This window comes from Cavia porcellus, unplaced genomic scaffold (assembly GCF_034190915.1).
Source record: "Cavia porcellus strain 051 isolate PalLab524CR breed Dunkin Hartley unplaced genomic scaffold, mCavPor4.1 scaffold_11, whole genome shotgun sequence".
Classification (NCBI taxonomy): Eukaryota; Metazoa; Chordata; class Mammalia; order Rodentia; family Caviidae; genus Cavia; species Cavia porcellus.
The window spans coordinates 81,740,814-81,756,751 of record NW_026947494.1 but is presented as its reverse complement, the minus strand read 5'-3'; the positions used below and the strand labels follow the sequence as shown (position 1 = coordinate 81,756,751).

Genomic DNA, 15,938 nt, shown 5'->3' with positions numbered 1-15,938 from the left:
AGGCAATACCTCATGGTGGGAAGATCTGGTCAATCAAAATCACTTAACTTTAGTGCCAGGGAGTGTAAAGAGCAAGGAGGGGACTTTTTCAGCTGGAGCCCCCATGAATTAAATACTCCCATGAACTAGGTAGGCCTCACCTTGCAAAACTTCCACCACCCTCAGGGCCAACCCTTAACATGGGCATTTGAGAGATTTTCAGCATCCAAATTTGAGTATCTGACTTTTGAAGTAATGCTTTATATATAGGGAGTCATCTTTATATCCAGTTAAAGAAATTAGTTCATTTCACTAGGTTGTTAGAATGTGTGTGTGTAGAGTTCTTCATAGTAGCCCCATACTAGTCTTGTGCTGCCTACAGGATCTGTAATGATATCTTTGTTCTTGTTTTTTCCTTCCTTTCTTTTCTCTTCTCTTTCTCTTTCTTTTTCGGGACTTGGCATAAAACTCACAACCTTGCACTTGCCAAGCAAGTACTTACACTGCTGAGCCTAATCCCCGGTCCTCATATCTTTGTTCTTGATGATAATTTATGTCTTCTCTTTTTTTTGTCAGTCAATTCATGAATCATTTTGAAGGACCAACTCTTTGTTGCCTTGTTTTTTCTGATTTTCTGTTCTCAAATGTTTTGATTATTCATTTGATTATTGGTCAAAGTAAATATTCAAAGTATGATTTTAATTGTTTTGAATTTGTTAAGATTAACAAACATGATCTGTCTTAACATGTTTTGTGGCACCTAAAAAGAATATGAACTCTGCTGTTGTTGGATGGAGTGTTTTATTAGATTTTGTTGATTGATGGCATGTTGCACTCTTCCACCTCCTTCCAAATACTCTCTCTGTTCATTCTATCAAGATTTTTTTGGCTTTTGGTGTTTTTTGGTTCTGGGATTTGAACCCAGGGCCTCCATCTACAATCAGGAACTGTGCCACTGAGGTACATCCCCAACCCCTCTATTATATGTTGACAGAAGAATGTTAAAGTCTCCAACTCTAATTGTGGAATTGTTTTATTTTTCCTTTTGGTTCTGTGTGGTTGTGGACTTGTCAATTTTTTTCTCCTTTCAGTTGTATGATTTTTCTTCTTCCTGCTTTTCTTTGTAATCCATGGTGTTTGGTAAATAAACATTTAGTATAGCTATATGTTTTTAGTGGATTGATCTTTTATCAATATGTAATGTCCTGTGGAGTCTCTGTCATTTTCATTTCTCTAAATCCTAGTTATTGTAGTGTTAATATTGCCCCCTCATCTGAAATTAGTAGTTTTAATTAATATTTTCATGATATATCTTTTTCCAATATTTTACTTACATCTATATTCAAAGTGAATTTCTTAGAGACAGCATACAGATGGATTGTGTTTTAATTGACTCTGCTAGTCTCTGTCTTATGATTGGTTTCTTCAGACACACTCGTTTTCTATTTCGTTATGTGGCATTTCAGTAACTACAGTCAGTTTGATAGCAAATGTAGAAATTTCTTTGTGATTTAATATCATGTCACTTGAAAAGTAGAGATGTTTAAGTATCTCTAAGTTTTATTGTAAATAAAATTTAATTCGCTGGGTATTTCCTTGTTGATAGTCTTTGCTCATGTCTGTATTTCTCCCTGGGAGGACCTTGAGACCTGGCCTGAGGAAGCTCAACCCTAAAAACTTAGGTGAGCTTTTTCCTTTCCTGACATAAAACTTTCAGTGGAAAAATAAAGTCAGATTGACTGACAACCATACTTCAGAATTAGGGACAGCTGTCACTTTGCAGGCTGGCCTGGTTCTCGTGGTCTATCATTCAAGAGCAGCTGTCACTCCATGGGCTGGCCTTAACCTAGCTATCTGTTGGTAGGGAGGACTGTCTTTCTCATGGGGTCTGCTCTTAGCTGTCCACCATTAGGGTGGCTGTCACTGTGCAAGCTGGCAGTGATCTTAGCTGTCGGTAACAGGTATGTGATTGCTCTTTACATTCCTGATTTAGCAAAATATAAAGGAGAATGCAACTTTACCAATTATTCAATTTTGTTATCTTTCGCAGGCAAAAGCTTATTATCCCAGATGGAAGTTGTCCTGTTATCCTGAATACTTATTTTTGTCAGAAATTTGTTGCTAAAGAAGACCCAGAAACAACTCAGACAGTATACTGTCGGGATATACCCCTTCCAAGAAGAAACATCACTTTGGCTCAAATGTTTAGAATTAAGGAAATAACCAATCATTCACCTGAAATCCAGGTAAAGTCTCATGGGGTCAGGGATTTTATGCTTTCAGTCACATTGAAGACTGGATTTGAAAGGACTTAAGTGTGAAGATGTTCACTTTCCATTTGGACTTCCTCCAAAAATATATGCTAGAGCATCTTATTTTTTTTAAATTTTATTTTATGGAAAAAAGGTAAAACAAAATTACATAACAAAATACTAGGAGAATAACAATAGTTTATATTACCTGTTGCTATCTTCAATAGAACATCTTATTATTGTTATCCTTGAAAACACTGTAGTTCAGGTCACCATTTAGTTGTGATCTTTTTAATGCTGTCTTGCTGATTATGTATTTTTAATCTTTATTCTAACTTATTAAAATATATGAAAGTATTTTCTCTGTCTACATCTTACAACTAAGACATTTAAGCCCATCTTTATTTTTAAAACACTTCTTTTTCTTTTCCATACTATGTATATCCTTTGAGATATAAATAATTGCACAAACCAGTGATTATACACTAGAGGTTGATTTTTTGGAATTTTTTATGGCCTTGAGCCATGATCATTTGCCAGGGTAAACTTGGAGAACCACTAAAATTCACTAGCAGTGGGCATACTGTGTGCCACAGAAACAGTCTCAGTTCTGAGAGTCAGTGTTGTTCCCACTGCACAGGCCTCAACACACACACACACACACACACACAGAAGCGCTCAGACTGACATACTGAGGAAGGGAAAATTGTACAAGTTCAGCTCAGTGTTTTGCATACTAATGTGTGCTTCAAACTATCCTATGCAGTAATATCAGCTACTGCCAAGATAAGTAGTTTTACCTTGTTTTTGTTTGGTTAGTTTGCTTTGTTTTCAGTAGTAGGAATGGAGCAGTACTAGAGTGCTGAGCTATGTCTTCAGCCCTTTTTATTCTGAGACAGACCTCCTACTTATAGTCCTCATGACTCAGCCTTTCAAATAGCTGGGACTTCAGCAATGTGCCATTACACCCAGCCACCCTGTTTTGTAACATATAACCAAGCAAAAGTCTCCACTGACTATTTGAAGAAGTTTCTGGAGGGGATTATTAAAAAGGAGGACAGTCTAATCAATTTAATTGTAATGTTTAAAATGTGACTCAAATTACATTTTTAAACAGTTATGCAATGTGAAAGTAATGAGATACACTTTTCTCTCATAACCGTGTCAGTGAAGCGTCTGTGTGGTGTAATGATTGAAAGGGACTTTGGCACCATAAACCATGCCTCAAATTTGTTTTTGTTTTTGGGTTTTTTTTTTTTTTTTTTTTTGGTCTTTTTCGTTTTTATTGGTACCAGGGATCGAACTCTCGACTGCCTGCTTGCAAGGCAGGCGCTTATGCCGCTGAGCTAAATCCCCAGCCCCACCATGGCTCAAATTTTACTTTAGCCATTTTATGCTGTGCCACCTTGGGCATTCTCTGTATCTCAATTTTCCTTAGCTGATTAGATTGCATTTTTCTTTTTTTTTTTTTTATTTTGAAAGTAGTAAAATACCACAGAACAAGACAGAATAAAGCCAACTGAGACAGTGTAGTGAAATTGGTACAGAACTTCACAGCAGGTTACTAGGATAACAATAAGAGGTATCACAGTATATCTTGTTATTTTCACAATAGTTGTACTTTCAATCATGTATATCAAAATAAAATGAAATACAGAACATTATAGAACTTATCAAATATTTGCCTTCAAAAATATTTGCCTTCAAAGAGATGGTAGAAGGAAATCCCCCTTGTTTGCTATGGTCAACCTCCCAAGAGATGCTCAGATTTCTGGTTCCCAGTTGCTAATGGGGGGCAGGGGAAGGGGATAGGGAAAGTGGGATGTTTGACTCTAGGCCGTGTACCAGTAGGTTCACTATTGCTTAGCAGGGAGGCAAGCTGGTTACTTGGTTTCCCAGCGTCCTAAGTTCTAACATGGCGTCGATCTCAGGAGATGCTGGTGGTTCTCCCCCTGGAGGGGCCGCAGCCTGCCACACCATAGCCACTTACCAGAGAGGGGAGCTGCTTGCTTGGTTTTCCAGTGTTCTAGGTTCCAACATGGCGCGGATCTCAGGAGATGCTGGTGGTTCTCCCCCTGCAGGGGCTGCAGCCTGCTACATCACAGCCGCTTATGAGGGAGGGGAGCTGCTTGCTTGGTTTCTAGATTGCATATATGAATGCTAAAAATGCTTTATTTTTCTTACACCCTCTCATTCTTTTATTTTGTATTTTACTTTGTCCTATTACCTTTGTTACCTCAAAAAGAAAGAAAAATACCATGTTTAATTACCATAACGTGTTTAATAGTAGTACTGTCAATGCTGGGACCCCATTGCTAAGAACACTCTGCTGTCCACATTGCTGTCACCTACCTGTCCTTCCTCAATAAGGCTAGTTACCTGGCAGATACAGAGACACACTCGCCCCCGCCACTATACATTGTTGCTTTTGTCTTCACCATTCTTTAAGTTTAATGAAGAACCTTTGCAGGATAACTTGGTGGGTAACATGATGCTGTGGGCCAAACTGAAACAACTCCCTTTGCATGTCTTGACCAGGTTGTACATGGTAGCCTGGCCACCACAAGTACATGCTGGACACCTGGGCATGAAGAGGCAAAGCAACACCTCACAGCTAGCACTTCCTCAAAGGATTCTCTCCTGGATGTGGTAGAAAGCCAGGGAGCTGCCCCATATTCAGAAGTGGGGGTTCAAGTGGTGGTACAGAGAGTTTACTTCCTTCCTGCCAGAGATACCACCAGAGGCCAGCAGGACAACTTAGGGCATGCAAACCAACCTGGAACTCGGTGAGTAGCAAAATATAAGCATAGATGGGGAAGGTTACTCAAACACAAAGCTTGAGAAGGAAAACATCTGCCTGCTAGGCTGTATTTACTAAATCCATGCGTTGTTTTTGTATATCTTTGTCTTGCATTAAAATTTGGAACACATAGTATGACAAAGGATTTTATCTACTTATTTACATAGAAGCCCATAATTGGAATTGTTGTATTTTCTTTTTCTTTTTTTTTTATCAGTACTGGGGATCAAACTCACAACTGCCTGCTTGCGGCGCTTATGCCGCTGAGCTAAATCCCCTGACCTGGTGCATTTATTTTTATGGCTTATGTTATTAAAAGTAATGAAAAAAATCAGAAATATTGGTATTGATCTGGAAAAGTCAAGCAAGATGTGATTACCATACTAAAAAGACCCTTACAGCATCACTTTTGTATGTCTTGAAAACCTGAGTAAATGATGCCAATTAGCTTTCAGAAAGTATTATTTCAAACAATATGCATCAGCAATGTTTTAACTTTTCACAGTAATGTTAGTGTTATATATCTGCACTATCTAAGAAAGTAGCCTCTAACCACATGTAGTTATTGTTCTCTTAAATTGTGGCTAGTGTGACTATGGAACTAAATTTACATTTTTATTCAATTTCAGTTAACTTTCTTTTACACTCCCTATAGTGGACAGCACAGCTAGATGGCTACACAAAGACCAAACCATGATTCAAAGTAGTTTTCTCAGAAGGGTGTGAGAAAAATGTCTTTTCTTCTCAGATTTAGGATTTTCCTAGTGTTGTGTTTTTTCGAAATACCTAGAGAACATTCATTCAATGAGAAATGTATTTTTAAAAATTTTTATTAGTACATGTTTGCAGTACCTAATGATTACATTCATGGTACAGGTATATAACACATCTTATTCTTCTTAATCAAATTACCCTCTCTGCATCTCTTAGTCCTCTATTTGCAAAAGATCTGTCTCCCCATTTTCTTTTATCTTTTACTTTTTTCTTTAAATTACTTATAGTTTCTTTTTGTGTATGTGTGTTTCTTATATAAGAGAAACCATACAATATTTAAGCTCATGTATCTGATTTATTTTACTTAACAGTTTTGTCTCTTTCATTTCCCTACTCAATTTTGTTGTGCTTTGAGGTAGAGTCTTGTTCCTTTGTGTGTAAATACGTTTTCGTTATCCATTCATCTCTTGATGGACATTTAGGCTGCTTCCAAGATTTAGTTATTATAAGTGGTATTACTGTATACATGGGTATGCATGTATCCCTGTAGTATGTCTTTAACTCTTTCCTAGGAAAGGAATACTTAAGCTTGGATCAAATAGAATTTCTAGTTTTAGTTTCTTGAGGAATCTCCATACTGATTTCCATAGCAGTTGAATCATTTTACATTCCTGCAAGGAATACAGAAGGATTCCTTTTCTCCTCCACAGTCTTGCCAGCATTTTTATTACAGATATTTCTTGTTTAACCACCTGCCTGTTTCACGACTCTTCAGACCTATGGCCAAGGCTTGCTGTTCAGAATGCAACTGATTTTTTTGTGCAGTTCTGTACATCTGTACTTGCTCATAAAACCTCAATGTCTTTTTATTACAACTATACCTTTTATTATAGTACACTTTTTTATTACAATACTGTGATTTTTGCTGAGTGTACAGTACAGAACTGTAGTTTTATGTTATACACTACAGTACTGCATGTAAGTGTCATGCAAATAAAAGCAAAGGCATCAATTTGGAACTTCCTTCTACCATTTCTTTGTTTTGAATATTGTAATGTATATACTATATACAATTCCTCATTTAGTGATCAATTTATTTAATGTCCTAGCCATAGGAATAGACCTTGTTTTCTTGCATTAGGAATATCTTATTTGATTTCTTAAATTCTTTTTTGGGTAGGACAGAATCTCAGTGTTGTTTTGATTTGTATTTCTCTAATTGCCGGAAATATTGAATCTTTTTTTCATGCATTTATTGCTCATTTATACTTCTTCTGAGAAGCATGTGTTCCAAACAGTTGTCCATTTTTTAATTAAATCTTTTATTTTGGGAGGGCCTAATTTTTTGTGTTCTTCATATATTCTAGATATTAGCCTTCTGTCCAAGGATAGCTGGAAAAATTCTTTTTTTCCCATTTTGTAGGTTGTCCCCTTTCTCTGTTAGCTCTTTTCCTTGCTGTAAAAAATTTTTAAAATTTTATATAATCCCATTTGTTGATTTTGAAGTTATGTCTTATGCAATTGGAGGGCTGTTCAGAAAATCCTTGCCTATGACTGTGTGTTCAAGAGTTTTAACTTACTTTTTCAAGCAGATTAATACTTTAAATTTTTGATCCATTTTGATTGTATTTAGTATGTGATGAGAGATATCGTTCTCATTTAATCTTCTGAATGTATATAGCCGTTTTGCCCAGCAACATTTGCTAAAAAAGTTATCTTTTCTCCAAAGTATGTTTTAGGCACCTTAGATAGCTGAATGTGCCTGGGGTTGTTTCAGCATCCTGTATACTGTTTCACTGATCTACATGCCTGTTTTTGTTATAGTATCATACTATTTTTATCACTGTCGCTTTGTCATATAACTGGAAGTCCAGGATTGTGATGCCTCTTGCTTTGCTCTTGTTGCCCGGCTTGCTTTTGCTAATCTGGCTCTCTTCTGACTTCATATTAATTGTAGGACTTTTTTATTTTCTAGTTTTCTGAGGAATGCTGTTAGTATTTTGTTTGGGATTGCATGAAACCTATGTGTTAATTTCACTAGTATGTTCATTTTGGCAATATTAGTTCTGCCTATCAGGAATAAGGAATATACTTCTATTTTCTGGTGTTATCCTTTCCAGAGAACTACAGTCTTCATTACAGAGGTTTTTCACTTCCTTGGTTAGATGAATCCCTAAATATGTACTTTTCTTGTTCTTATTGTAAACGGTATTCTTTTCCTAATTTTTCTCTAGGTAGATTCATTGTTACCATATAGGAATGCCATTAATTTGTGTGTTGATTTCCTGTCCTGCTATCTTGCTAAAGTTATTAGTTCTAGTAGTATTTTGGTGGATTTTTTTGCGTCTTCTATGTAAAAGATCATGTTGTCTGCCAATAAGGATAGTTTGACTTTTTCCTTTTCTATACATATGCCTTTTATTTGTTTCTCTTGCTTGATTGCCCAGGTAAAGTTTTGAGTACTGTATTGAACAGACATGGTCATGGTAGACATCCTGGTCTGTCTTGTCCCTTATTTTAATAGAAAAATTTCAGTTTTTATTCATTTAATATGATATGGCAGAAGGTTTGTCATAAATGCCTTTTATCAGAAACAGATAAGGTTCTTCTATATATATTCTCTTCAGAGTTTTTACTGTGCACCAACGTTGGATTTTTTCATTTGTTTTTGCTGCATCTGTAAAGATGATCATGTGATTTTTGTCCTTCTATTTTATATAATGTATTACATTTATTGATTTGCATATGTTGAACTACCCGTGCATTCCTGGGAAGAAGCATACCTGGTTATATGTTTTTTAATGATTTCTTGCATTTTGTTTGCTAGTATTTTGTTGAAGATGTTTGTATCTATGTTCATTAGATATTGGCCTTTAGTGTTCCTTTTTAATTAAGTCTTTATCTGGTTTTGGAATCAAGGTAATGCTGGCTTCCAAGATCGAATTTTCAAATACTCCTTACTTTTCAGTTTCATTAGAGTTGGAGGAATATTGACATTAGGTCTTCTCTGAGATCCTTGTAGAAGTCAGTGAATACATTAGGTCTTAGGATTCTCATAGTTGGTAGTTTTCTTTAATTACTGCTTCAATTTCATTGCCTACTATTGTGTTTTTCAGTTTTAATATCTTCTTTGTTTGGTTTTGGTAACTCATATTATCCAGGCATTTATTCATTTCTTCTGGATTCCCCAGTGTATCAGAGTATATGCTTTTGAAGTATATACTTACTATGTTTTAGATATTGGGGATCTCAATTGTGACTACAGTATTATTTGGTTGCTGTCTATTTTTCTAATGTGAGCATTCAAGCAATAAACTTCCATTTTAGGTTTTTCTGTGTTGTATTGCCATCATCATTTTATTCTTGGAACTGTTTACATTTTTTCTTGATTGCTTCTGTAACCTGTTTACTACTCTAAAGTTATTTTATCTATAGATATGTCTAAAATTTCTGTGGCTGCTTTTGCCATTGCTATCAAGTTGGAGTACCCTATCATTTGATAATATACACAGGCTATACACTGGTATTCAAATCATAAATATTTATAATTGTTATCTTTTCCTGTTTAATCATTCCCTTAACTAATATGTATTGACCTTCTTTGCCTCTTCTAATAAGTTTTGGTGGAAGTCTACTTTGTATAAAAATAGAATAACTATTCCTGCTTACTTTTGGTGTCCTACTGCATGGAATCTTGTTTTCTATCTTTTGAGTCTGTGAATTTTTGTATCAGATGTGTCTCTTGTATGCAGCATACTGTTGAGTTTTGGTTTTTAATTAAGTCTGCCAGTCTGTGTCTTTTGGTTAAGGAACTGAGACCATTCACATTTTGAGTTATTACTGAAAAACCCTGATATATTCTTCTCATTGCATTATCTTCTTGTTTCCTTTTCTCCCCTTCTGTTTAACAGATCATTGTACCTACTATATTCATTCCACTAGACTTCTTGACATTATTAGCTTCTTTGTGTCTATCTAGGATATGTTGAGTTTTTTGGAGTGCTGGTTTGATCGTCATGAATTTCTTAAAGTGCTATTTGTCTTGGAAAGTCCTTATTCATTAATTTTGAAAAACAGTTTTTTAGGATATATTAGTCTGAGTTGGACGTTGTTTTCTTTTAGGGCTTTAAACACTTCACTCCAAGCTCTCCTGGCATCTTAGGTTTCTATTGAGAACTCTACTGGGATACTAATGGGTTTATCTTTATAAATGGTGTATTGCTTTCCTCTAACAGCTTTTAAGATTTTGTCTTTGGAGTGAACTTCTGAAATTTTGACTACAATGTATTGTTCAGGAGTTCTTTCCTGATAGTAGCTCTTCTGTATTCCTCACTTAGCCATGTATTTTAAATTCCTTCTCTATACTTGGAAAGTTTTCTGCTATTACTTTTGTAAACAGATTTTGTGCCATTCATGCCATCTTCTGATTTTTCACTAATTCCAATTAATCTTTAGTCTTCTTTGTGTCATCTAGCAGCTATTAGAATCATTTCCATAGTCTCTTGTTATTTTTAAAGTGTATCTGAGAATATAGTAGCCTGTGTCAGCCCTGTCATCTAGTTCTAACACTCCTCCTGTTACTTACTTCTGCTCTCCATTCTCTGCAGAGAATTTTCTATCTCTTGGATTTCTGTATGGTACCTTTTCTTACTAATTCTGTTTTTTTAAAAGAGAATAAAACAGTAAAATCAATCAAAACCAACCTGTGTAAGATATATAGGCCTAAAAACATTAAAAAATCAACAATAATTATCATAATGCCTTTTGGTGTCTTCAAAATAGCTGCAGATAACTTCAGACATAGTGAAAATCAAACAGAACAGAATAGAAACAATAAAAACAAGACAATGAATGCAATAAAGAACTTCAAATTAAGCTTATAGTAAATCCAAAATTGCTACCATAATATAATCTTGCTATCTTTGAAACAACTGTTGTTGCCATCAGATTTCACCTATTTGAACAAAACAAAAGGAAAAACTCAAGCCAATAAAACAGTAAAAATGATATAGGGCTTCCAAAACAAGGCCATAGAGAATTAACAATGGTTGCAACCCTTAGAAGGAAATCCCCCCAGATGTCACACTGTATACCACTGTCCTCTGAACCTCTGACAGACCACTGGCCCTAGCCCTGCCATATTAGTGAAACACCAAAGCACCACAGGCATCCAATTGCATTTCACCTCCATAGCTATCATTACAGCTTGTGTTTCTCTGGATAAGCCCATCACTTATGGTAGGGTAGTTGGTACTTCTTGTTTGCCATCCCGCACGCCAAAGGGGTCTGGGATCTATCTGTTCCGCATCCGGCAGCAGCCCATGCATGGCACTAGTTCCCAGACCAGGTTTTCTTGCTGATGCAGCTTTGTTCTCTCTACCTCTGGTCCATGAATGGTGCTGACTCATGGGGAGAGGCTGGAGTGTGTCTGTTCCGGTTTGGCAGTGGCCCATGCATAGTGTTGGTTCCCCTCTTAATTCTTTTCTAAACTGGTCATTCATATTTTGTATTGTTTTCTTCAGCTCAGCAAACTTTTTATTAGTTTCTTGTTTAAGCTCACTAATCATTTTAGTATGCTCATTGTCTTTTTAGTTATATCATCTTTGAGCTCACTGAGCACTTTATTGATTTGTTTTGTTGTTGTTGTTGTTTACTATTTACCCTTTCTTACAATTCAGCTGTTAGACTTTGTTTTATCAATGCCCCATTGATCAGCTTTGGAGTAGTTAGGAATTTTTAGTGGCATTTTGTTACCTTGTTTACTTACTTTTCCTTTTCTTTCTTTCTTTGTTCTTTCTTTCTTTCTTTCTTTCTTTCTCCTTCTTCTTCTTCTTCTTCTTCTTCTTCTTCTTCTTTTGTTTTGTTTTGTTTTGTTTTGTTTTGTTTTGTTTTGTTTTGTTTTATTGTTCGTGGCGGTTGTTTTGCTTTTGTTGGTAAGGGTGAGTAAAGACTTTCTTTCCAGTATGGCAAGCCCCCTAGTGTCTACTTTCCAGTGATGTGCTCTGGGCATGGATGACTATAGAGGCCTTTGTCTCTATCCCAAAATCTGACCACTTTCATTTATCTGGAAGGAAAGATGCAGTATAATTGCTCCAGCACAAAGACAGACCAAGTATTGGCATACAATAAAAACCAATTAATACTAACAACTATGCAACCACTGACCATAGCAAAGAAATTAGCAATAATAATTGACTAAACAGATAAGCTGAATATTGGCACACTGTAAGAATCAATAAAAGCTACCACTGTACCACCCTTAGCAATAGCAAAGATATCTACAATAATAATATGGACATAAAGACAATTCAAATATTGGCATTCAGTAAATGTCTATTAAATATGATCCTGTGACTATTAACAATAGAAAAGAATGCAACAATAATAGCATAGAGTCACCTAAATATCTTGAAATAATGAAACTTAAGTGGTGCTAATAAAAATGGGGGACAGGGGCTGGAGGTTTAGCTCAGCGGCATAAGCGCCTGCCTTGCAAGCAGGTAGTCCTGAGTTTGATCCCCGGTACCGATAAAAAGGAAAAAGGCACCAACAACAACAACAAAAAAAAAAAGCAAAAAATAGGGGACAGAATGAAAGAAAAAAATTTGAAAAATAAAAGGAAGATGAGGAGGAGAGAAAAGTAAGATATGGAATCCAATTAAAGAGTAACAGAAAACTAACAGAATTAGATAAAAGTAATTGAAAAGAGCAAATAAGAAAAAGAAAAAACATTTAAAAAACAACAAAAAATGAGAAGAAAAAGAAAAAGAACCCACCCATCCTCCCTAAAAACCAGAGAAAAAGGGACAGAATGCAAAATATTTTTCGTGTGTAGCATGAGTTGTTTCTTTCCAGGGCTTGCAGCCACTAGATACAGAGGAGGGATAATGAGTCACTACTAAGTCCTAGTTGTTTGTACTCTCACTTTCGTGTATATAAATGCTGACTCTTGCCCCAGTTTTCCTGCTGGGTGTGGTCAGTCTAAGGTATCTGTCCTAAGCCTGCATTCATTCCATCCATTCTCAGTTCTCACATCTCTTGGTGTACCCAAGTCACTGTTTTCTCTTCCTGTAGGTTTGTGGGCTGCCTTGTCCCACTCCAGAGGCCCCTTTGTCTATATACCCCAGGCTGTGGCAGCCATCCAAGCCAAGATGTATCTCTGATCATTCTGGCAAATGAAGAAAGCAGACAAAACACTGAGCTATGCAATGGATGTAGGCAGAAGATGGTGGTGGGATGGTGGTGGTTCAAGCAGTTTACAGTATTTAATGCCAGCACTTTCAGACCCAGCCCCCTATTGAGACCACATATGACCTGCCTGGCTTTTCACTACAGAGCGGGGACCCCTGGGTCTTTCCAGGCCTGAGCTTAAACTTTTTAAGGTGCCTATTTCTAACCTGCACCCTTTCTATAACTGCCTTTTGTGGCCATTGCCCAACAAATCACTGTGGTAGGATGACTCCAGAAACCCTGAAGTGTAGTTGTTTTGAGACTGATTCCAAGCGTATCTGAATCTTAAACAGTTAATCTCTTCCCAAAATGACTCCTGATTAATCTCTCCTAAATATAATGAAGGCTGTAGTGGATTTCTTCTCCAAATCTAGCTTGCTATGCAGAAGGGATTATTTTCAGTGTAAAGTCCCATACTGTTTTTTCAATTCATGATAATTGTTGAGCTTTGGGTGGCCATCTCAAGTTGTTCATTGTTTCTCCTTGGGCCTGCCACTTCTTTCTGGGCTTACCTTGTGTTTGCAAAGACAGGTATTCCTCCTAGGGAACTGGGGTTAGCATTCCAGGCTATTTCATTCTTTTACAGTATCTGAATTGTCTTTAGTTTTCCTATGATGTCTGTTTTCTTTTCAACTCTTTTTTAATTCCCAGAGATCTTTTCTCCTCATTAAGTTGTTGTTTTCCAGGGGCTGTGCATGTTAGTCCTGGAGAGGCTCTTTAATGCTTTTATACTGCCATCTTCCTTTCTCCTCTACATTGTTTATCTATGTCAGAGCCTCCGGATGACCTTTTGAGATTCTTTCTAATGATGTTAAATTATTTTCAAAGCTGTAAGACAGGTTTCCTATAGAATAGGTATTAAAATTATACATGCCACTTCACATCATTTTCTGTCTAAACAAAAAGTATTAAACATTTTATTCAGACAGAAGAGCAACGGAAAGCACTTCTATGTTAATTGTGAATCATCTCCAAGTGGAAGTACTTTATTTCAAACCTCTGGGGATTTCAAATCTCTTTGAGATTTCTTTAACTCTTAGAATTAAAGAACTTTTTTCAAATTATAGAAAAATGTTACTTTTCTGTTGTTTGGAATATGTATTTTTGGGAATTTATTAAGTCAGCCTGAATTTTTTTACTATGACTTTTGGTTGTAGACTAGTATTAAACTCTTATACTTGAATCTGTAATTAAAGTAGAATTATCTAAGAGGCATATATTAAGACTTAGGTTTCCGTTTTGCTTGGCTTCTTTCATGATACATATGTAGTGTTAGGCTTTGCAGAAGGGACTACTGGCGGCTTGGCAAGAAGGATCCTGTGAGCCTTCTGAGTCCAGCACCCAGACCACATGCTCCCAGGAAGAGACAGTGGGGACTGAGTCACTGAGAGAGGAAGGCATCATGAAACTAAGTGTAGTTGCGTCCTAATGGGTAATCACAAACAGCACATATCTTGAAGGCTGTCCTTCCAAATCCTTCCAAGCTACCTGTTTTACTTGTTGAATGAAGATAAGAAAACTCAGAGCTAAAGTCTGGTGAATTACCACCAATAGTTGGTTGTCAATACTTTGGATTTGTACCTTGAGACACAGGCTTTGACATATCAAATGGGAATGTGCTTATGGTAGGTTGATAGAAGGCCAAGCACAAACATTAAAAATATGAAAGTAACATTCAGTTATTCAGTTATAATGAATATATCCTCTGTGTAGTGCATTTCTCACAACACATAGAAGATTATACAATACAGACTAGAGAATATTATTCCAATTTCAAAGATGAGAAAATGCCCTCAGAGAAGTTCTCACTTACTGGTAGTTATACATATAGGCAAAAAGAAAGATATAGTGCAGTACAGAATTTTAGCATGGTAAGAGTAGTAGACAGTTTTGGTTCAAAAGGAAGTGAAAAAAGGTAAATTAGGGCCAGGCTATATTTGAATTAAGACTGTCAGAGATCAGGTTGTTTTGGGGCAACAAGAGAAGCAGAAGTGCCTTGCTCAGCAGAGTTTGTTGGACTGTGTTGGAAACTGAACTTTTAAACAGATGGCCGTAGAATTTGGCTTTGAGCTTGAGGATGAGGCTGCTGAGATATCTTTTGGTTACAAGAAGTTCTGATTGTTAATATTTTCTAGATTCATTTGCTATACTAACAATCAAGCTCTGAAGTATATGAATCATACTAATATGGGAGGAGAATTGTACTTAACCCACTGCTAATTCTTTGTGCATATGTGTGTTCATGCATGTATATGGCAGTAAAGGTAATGAACATGTTAATATGTCTGCAATATGCTTTCTCATGTAGTCTTTAATATATACTCATGTAGCACATGTAGAAGGGAGAACATTATTAGAAGATGTATATGTATAGACTGAAAGATTCCTTTCTTTTTTTATTTGTACCTTCAGCTTCCTGATTGTAGATGACTTTTTGGGATGCCCTGTGGGGCACATCTGGGCCTATCTTGCATACACATCTCAGCAGATGCTGAGGAAGAACTACATAAGCAGTACTCTTTTCTAACTAAGATCAGCTCTCAGTCTGGCCTCCTTGTTTTTCAGAATGGCTGTCCTTAAGCTCTTGCTATAATTTTCCATACCTAAAAAATCTTCTAATTATCAGTGAACTTAAAGACAAACTTGATCATTAAAGTCTTGGTGATCTCTCTTGCCACAGTTGTTTCCCTTAACCTCACACAAGCTAGGTGGGACAATTCTTTATGAAACTTTGTGGTAGGTGTCTACTTAGCACCTTGGGCATGGGTGTCATCTCGGTCCGTCTCTTTGCTGTGCTCTGGCAGTATCACTTTTCTCAGATCAGTAAGGTCTTATCTCTATGATTACACTTTCTGCAGATATTGTGCCTATTGTATATGTACCCAAATATGTTTCAGTTAATTGGATCTTCTCTGGCATTTCAGTTTGTATTATAAAATGTCTTTGTATACATATCATTTCTT

At 36.3% G+C, this 15,938-nt stretch overlaps 1 protein-coding gene across 8 annotated transcripts in view; it reads left to right on the top strand.

Annotated features, from left to right (window-relative positions):
• Spidr (scaffold protein involved in DNA repair) overlaps nucleotides 1–15,938 on the top strand; it is a 398,515-nt gene that overhangs the window by 259,384 nt on the left and 123,193 nt on the right. For all 8 annotated transcript variants that reach the window (XM_063258538.1, XM_063258540.1, XM_063258539.1 and 5 more), the window contains 2 exons: nucleotides 2,030–2,225; nucleotides 4,770–5,017. In XM_063258538.1, coding sequence (XP_063114608.1) covers nucleotides 2,030–2,225; nucleotides 4,770–5,017 — 444 coding nt within the window. The remainder of the gene's footprint in view (nucleotides 1–2,029; nucleotides 2,226–4,769; nucleotides 5,018–15,938) is intronic.